Source organism: Myotis brandtii, unplaced genomic scaffold, assembly GCF_000412655.1.
Source record: "Myotis brandtii unplaced genomic scaffold, ASM41265v1 scaffold30, whole genome shotgun sequence".
Lineage (NCBI taxonomy): Eukaryota > Metazoa > Chordata > Mammalia > Chiroptera > Vespertilionidae > Myotis > Myotis brandtii.
This window is the reverse complement of record NW_005361458.1, coordinates 1,213,991-1,220,617: the sequence shown is the minus strand read 5'-3', so window position 1 is coordinate 1,220,617 and position 6,627 is coordinate 1,213,991. Positions and strand designations below refer to the sequence as shown.

General features: G+C 43.4%; 1 protein-coding gene across 1 annotated transcript in view; it reads left to right on the top strand.

Annotated features, from left to right (window-relative positions):
* The window catches only part of SH3GL2 (SH3-domain GRB2-like 2), a 37,319-nt gene that overhangs the window by 10,951 nt on the left and 19,741 nt on the right, over positions 1 to 6,627 (top strand). The window contains exon 2 of the mRNA XM_014542367.1: positions 45 to 117. Within this exon, the coding sequence (XP_014397853.1) occupies positions 45 to 117 (73 nt within the window). The remainder of the gene's footprint in view (positions 1 to 44; positions 118 to 6,627) is intronic.

The following is a 6,627-nucleotide window of genomic DNA, read 5'->3' as shown; positions in this document are numbered from 1 at the left end:
GCTAATGGTCTTTGTCATTTAGAATATTAATTTTCTCATTTCAGAAAGTGGATGTCACCAGCAGGGCTGTGATGGAAATAATGACTAAAACAATTGAATACCTTCAACCCAATCCAGGTAAGGGGTCACTTTACAAGTTCAGGTATCCCTCCAGGTAACCTGTAAGCTTCTCTTTGAGAGGCATTTTAGGTTTGTTGTACTTCTGCTTCCTCAGCCCACTTTTCTGGAGGGTCATTGACTTCAGGTATAGCACTTTCACCTGGGATGGGGGTACTTTTTAAGGCTCACATTGAAGTGACTGGGGGATTCTGTAGTATTTTATCTGACTGTGGTGTATTTAACAGACTACAGGATAGCTGTAAGATGTTATTAATGCTACATTAATTTTCAAGGGATGATAGGAAAGAAAATTAGGATAATATTAAGATAAGAAATAGTAATTCCCAGAGGTGTGAAAAGATAGGAGGTTGAATAATTTCTGTGAAGAGAGTTTTTGTTCATACTGCTTCACTACAGTCTTTAGAGGGTTGTTTTGTTTGTTCGTTTTTTTAAAATATATTTTTATTAATTCCAGAGAGAAAGGGAGAGGGAACGAGAGATAGAAACATCAATGATTAGAGAGAACATTGATCAGCTGCCTCCTGCATGCCCTACGCTAGGGATCAAGCCCACGGCCCGACATATGCCCTGACCGGAAATCGAAATGTGACCTCCTGGTTCATAGGTCAGCGGTCAACCACTAAGCCATGCTGGCTGGGCTGGAGGGTCGTTTTTAATTCTGATTCCTCTCCAAGCACAGCACAGATCAGCATTTGTTCCTGCTAATGTGGTAGACCATGAGAAAAGGAAGTTATCATAGAGGTAATGGAGCTCTGCCTTGGAAAGAGAACCAGGCAGAACTGGAGCCATCTCTGAAGGCATGGGGTGTAACAGAGCAAAGCAGCCGATATTATCACTCTCCTCCTCCCTCTTCTTTCTGCATAGCAGTTTGTAACCTAGAGTATAGAGACCTGACGCAAGGCTGAATGTATTTAAGTGAAATGCAATTGCTATTTGGAAAACTGCTTACTCTTGAGACCAGTTTCTTTGAGAATTGCAAGTTGGGATTTCAGTATCTTTGGTGGTCCTAGGGAAGATGGCCTGGGCATTGGGCCAGCCTCCATGTGCTTGGATAGTGAGCATTAGTGGGCAAGAGATAAGAAAAGGAAAGGTGTAGGATAAAAGGAAGAGGCCAGTGCAGTAAGCAGTGCTGACTAGCTCTCTACTGCCTCCTGCTGCCAGCTGCAGTTTCACTCAGCCTTTGTTTACCTAGGATAGTACAGCTGTTTTGAAGATGAACAAACTCTGTGGAAATAACGTTTCTATTTTTGTTTTTCTTCTTAAACTACATCAGAAATGGGATTATGTGAGGAAGAGAAATCTATAAGTAATATGGTGGTAAGCTATAGGAACCAGGCAATGGACCAAATGGTTAGGAAATTAGGAAAAGAATAGCAAAAATCAAGTTTCTAAGTTTTACCTAGAGCCTTCTTCATGACCTTTATATTCCACAGAAATGCAAGGCTCTCTTAAATGTACCTGTAGTCCCTAGTACTTAAACAACTGTAATAAGTCAGGTTCTGAGAAGGGAACTACTCACCCTGCCTCGCCATCAGAAGTCATACAGGGGCAAGAAATGTTTGTCTTTATCTTTAGGTAGAACTTGGAAGTGCCCTTTGATTTCTTGGGATATACACATGAATTGTGCTAGTAACTCATTGCAAGGCCAAGATAAACATAGGGGAAGGGAAGAAAACCATAGTACTTATTGAGCACTAACGCATTTTCAGTACCGTGCTCGTTATATACACAAAGCCATCTCTAAAAGAAACCTTTTTTTTCTGATGGCAAAAGTAGAACACAGTTGAACAAATCATAGTATAGAAAAGGTATTAAATATCTACTGTGGTACTAAAACTCAGTGGGGACCTATCACAGTTCCTGAGTACAATGGAACACGGTAGGTACAGTCCCCCCAAATTCAGGGCCACCCAGGACCTCAGAATGTGACCTTACTTGGAAACAGATTTATTTTCGAATGTAATTAGTTAATGATCTTGAGATTAACACTCATTCTGGAGTTCGGGTAAGCCCTAAATCCAAGGACTGGTGTCTTTCTGAGACAAGAGGACAGAGAGTTACCAGGAAGAAAGTCATGTGAAGGTGGAGGCAGACATTGGAGTGATGCTGCCAAGGAATGCCAGGAGCTCCCAGGAGCTGGGAGAGGCAAGGAAGGATTTTCCCAGAAAGCCTCTGGAAAGAACCAACCCTGCTGACCCCTTGACTTCAGGGTTTTAGGCCCTTGAACTTTGAAAGAGTACATTTCTATTGTTTTCATTTGTTTGTGCTAATTTGTTATGGCAGCACCAGAAAACAAATACAGGAGGCTAGCCTCGTTTCATGCATGAAAAAACAAGGGCCAGAGAACTTAAGAAACTTTCCCAAAGTTATACATTTAGGAGGGGATGGAGCCAGGATGGGACCCCGGTGGGACTGCTTCCTAAGCCCGTGTACTTTAAGGTGATGGTCCTGCCTCTAAGAAGGATGGGCTCACTTCACTTTGGTGGGAAGGGACATTCGCTGTCAGAGTGGTGCAGTGGGAATTCAGAAAGGACACAAATGGTGGGGTTGAGACATTTTTATTTAATTTTTTAATTTATTTTATTTATTTCAGAGAGGAAGGGAGATGGAGAGAGAGATAAAAACATCAATGATGAGAGAGAATCATTGATTGGCTGCCTCCTGAATGCCCCCAACTGGGGATCTAGCCTGCAACCCTTCAGTCCACAGGCCAATGCACTACCTACTGAGCCAAACCAGCTAGGGTGAGGCATTTTTATTTTAATAAAAAGGATTATAGGAAGAGGTAATTGGGGGAGATTTACATTTTTCGAAATGACACATTTTTAATAGAATGTTGAATGTGCTTTGTAGCTGCCAATATATTAGATTTATGACTATTTGCAATTGAATGGGTATCTGCCATCCAGGAGAACAGTAAGGGCCATCACCAGGCAATCCCAGGTTGGTTCCAGAAAAGCAGTTACATATGGGCAGGCCACATGCATATGCAAATAAGTGTCATCCAGAAGAGTTCAGAACAACCCAAAAGTTCATAGACTCATTCTATAGAATGTAGATAATCTGTGCTTAATTTGTTTATGATAGATACTAGAAGCCCCGTGCACAAAAATTTGTGCACTGGCAGGGGAGGGGGATCCCTTAGCCAAACCTGTGCCCTCTCACAGTCTGGGACCCTTTGGGAGATAACCACCTGCTGGCTTAGGCCCGCTCCCCTGGTGGCAGATGGCACGCCCAATCCTGCAGTGTCTGCCCCGTCTCCCCCGGTTGCAGATGGCAGGCCCGGATCCCGCGCTGGGGCGGGCGGCAGCTTGGGATCACGCTGCCGCCCACCCCGCCCGCACATGGCAGGCCAGGATCTCACACTGGGGCAGCGCAGCGGGATCTGCCTGCAGTATGCAAATTAGCCGCCACCTTTGTTGGTGGTTAATTTGCATATCATGCTGATTAGCCAATGGGAGGCATAGCAAAGGTATGGTCAATTACCATGTTTGTCTATTATTAGATTAGATGATTTCATTCCTCCATGGATTTCTTGCCTTGAGAGCAGACACTGGCTATGGTGTTCTTGAAAGATGCTGGCAGGTCACAGCCACTTGTTTCAGAACCCAAATGTCCTTGAGAAGGGACACAAGAATGTAGCAAATTCCGAGGGGCACCCAGTTCTTGGGCACAAAAATAGCCTCTCTGTGACCCCAGGAGCCCATCAACCAGTACGGGTGGGTGCTGGTCCGGAATAAGCACGATCGGCTGGGGTGAGGACAGGGGCTGACTTCAGGGAGCAGTTCCGTGGCCAGGCCAGAGGAATCAGTGGGAGTTAATGCTCTGAGGGCACTTGGAGAGTTACTTGTGTTAGATGAATACTCCAGGATGCTTTCTGCTTTTCAGATCTTGTGGTTGTAGATCAGACACATCTCTTTTATTTTTGAAACTTGGTGTCTATTGAAACGATGACCAAAGAGAGTTTGATTAATTTTTATGAATTTGTTGGTGTGCTCTGTGCAGGTCCTACATCCACTCTTACCCACCTCCAGAGCAATATTTTTTTATATAATTTTTATCAAGTTCTATATATTGCACTGTGTGCCTACCACCTAAAGTCAAACCAATCAAGTTCTATATATTGCACTGTGTGCCTACCACCTACTAAAGTCAAACCGTCTTCCATCAACATATATTAGGCTCCCTCTAAATCCCCCACCCCCCACTCCCTCCCCTCTGGTTACTGCCACACTGTTGTCTGTCTGTCCAGAGCGATATTTTTAAAAGGCAAATCTGATCACATCATTATCTTGCATAAAACCCTTCAGTGGCTTTTCATTGCTTTTAGGATTAAGCTGAAAATGTTTAACATGGCTTAAAAGGCCCTCCCTTCATGGTCAGCCTGCCCTTTCTCCTCCACGTTGCCAGGCAAACAGTTCCCACAGGTCCAGTGTAAAGGTTACTTAGAAGCCTTCCTTGACCCCCCGACAACATTAGGTTCCCCGGTCAACGTCCCTCTCATGATTCCAGCTGCTTTTCCCTGGTGGCACTTGCCAATTATTGTAATTGTGTGATGTGTGTGCTTTTGTTTGTCCTCTCCAGTAAGGACAGGACTGTGCCTGTCTGACTCCCCACTGCATGTCCGGCCCCCAGCTCAGGTCTGTCAGCCAGCGGCACTTGGATATTTGAGTAAATGCATTATGAAGCATAATGGACAGCCAGTGCCTAATGTGATAAAATTGCTCTAATACAAAGAACAGGAAGGGAAGCTCTTCCTTCTCCCTAAGTCATCAGCTTTACCCAGGTAACCAACACTTAGCAAATGCATTCACTTTTATTTTTTTAAAAATATATTTTATTGATTTTTTCAGAGAGGAAGGGAGAGGGATAGAGATTTAGAAACATTGATGAGAGAGAAACATCAATCAGCTGCCTCTTGCACACCCCCTACTGGGGATGTGCCCACAACCAAGGTACATGCCCTTGACCAGAATCGAACCTGGGACCCTTCAGTGCACAGACCGACGCCCTATCCACTGAGCCAAACAGGTTAGGGCTGCATTCACTTTCATGTGAAGACCAATTTGAGATGCAGTGCAGGTAGAAACAGGACTGAAATTGAGCCCCCGCTCTCCGGGACTTCACTGCCTAACTGCATAAGGTACATACACTCTGAGGAGAGTGGCCCAGAGGGCTTCCCAGCCACTTCCTTCTGGAAATGCCAGCTAACTGCTGAGGTGAGGAGGGTGCATGGGATCACAGGTCCACAGGTATGCCCTGTGAAGCAGGGCTTTTGAGAACATAGAACAGAGAGCTGTAAAGTCTTTCACTTTGGATTGTGAAATTATTCTAACAGGAGCAGTATAAACCAGTACAAATTTCTAACCTGCTTAGATAAATAATTTGAACATGGCAAATAATGTGCACAAATACCATTTCCTTGATCGTGAACCACAATTCTCTATCAGTAAAATCACCACAGAAGATATAAATCCATTTCCTTTTTTAAAATAAATATATTTATTGATTTCAGAGAGGAAAGGAGAGGGAGAGAGAGATAGAAACATCATTGATGAGAGAATACTTGATCAGCTGCCTCCTGCACACCCCCTACTAGGGATCCAGCCCTAACCAGTAATCGAACCATGGCTTCCTGGTTAATAGGTTGATGCTCAGCCACTGAGCCACATCCACTGGGCAGTTTTGTTATTTGAGTATCTGATACCTTCTGGGGAAAATGCACTAAGTCAGCATTCTCCAATAGAAATAGGATGCAAGCCATGTGCATAATTTTGAATTTCCTAGAAGCCACATTAAGAAAGTGAAAAGAAAAGTAAAATTTATTTTAATAATATATTTTACTTAACTAAATATATCCAAAATATTAACCAACATTAAAAAAATATTAAGAAAAAAAATTTTCTTGTACTAATTTTTGAAATTTCATGGTTTTACACTCACGGCCCATCTCGGTTTGGACTGGCCACATTTTTAAAAAAATATATATTTTATTGATTTTTTACAGAGAGGAAGGGAGAGGGATAGAGAGTTAGAAACATCGATGAGAGAGAAACATTTTAAATGCTCCATTGCCCCGTGTGGCCAGTGGGTCCCATTATAGACAGCGGAGGATTAGTTTTCTCTTCAGCCTGTTTATTATAATTTGATATGTGCTTGATGTTTAGCTGCTCGGATTTTGTCTATTAGTGGTTGTTCTTTCAGTAGGGAAATGGACTCTTGATTTTGGATCAGGGTATTTTTAAGTGTTTTTGTCTTTTTTTAAATCCCCCTACAAATCTATTGCATGGCACTGCACTGGGGACTTTCCCCTTAAGTAGAATAATAGATGTGGCTGGACCGGGCTGTTTCCCTCCCAGCCATAGCATGCTGGCTACGCCAGGGGCTTTCTCGGTTTGCACTGAAAGGTTATACTGGCCCGTATATTTCAATCCAATGCAGATTTCCTAGAGGCGAAGAGCAAAAGCCGTTTGACCATGAAAACCGCTGTGCATAGTTGGGGTTTGG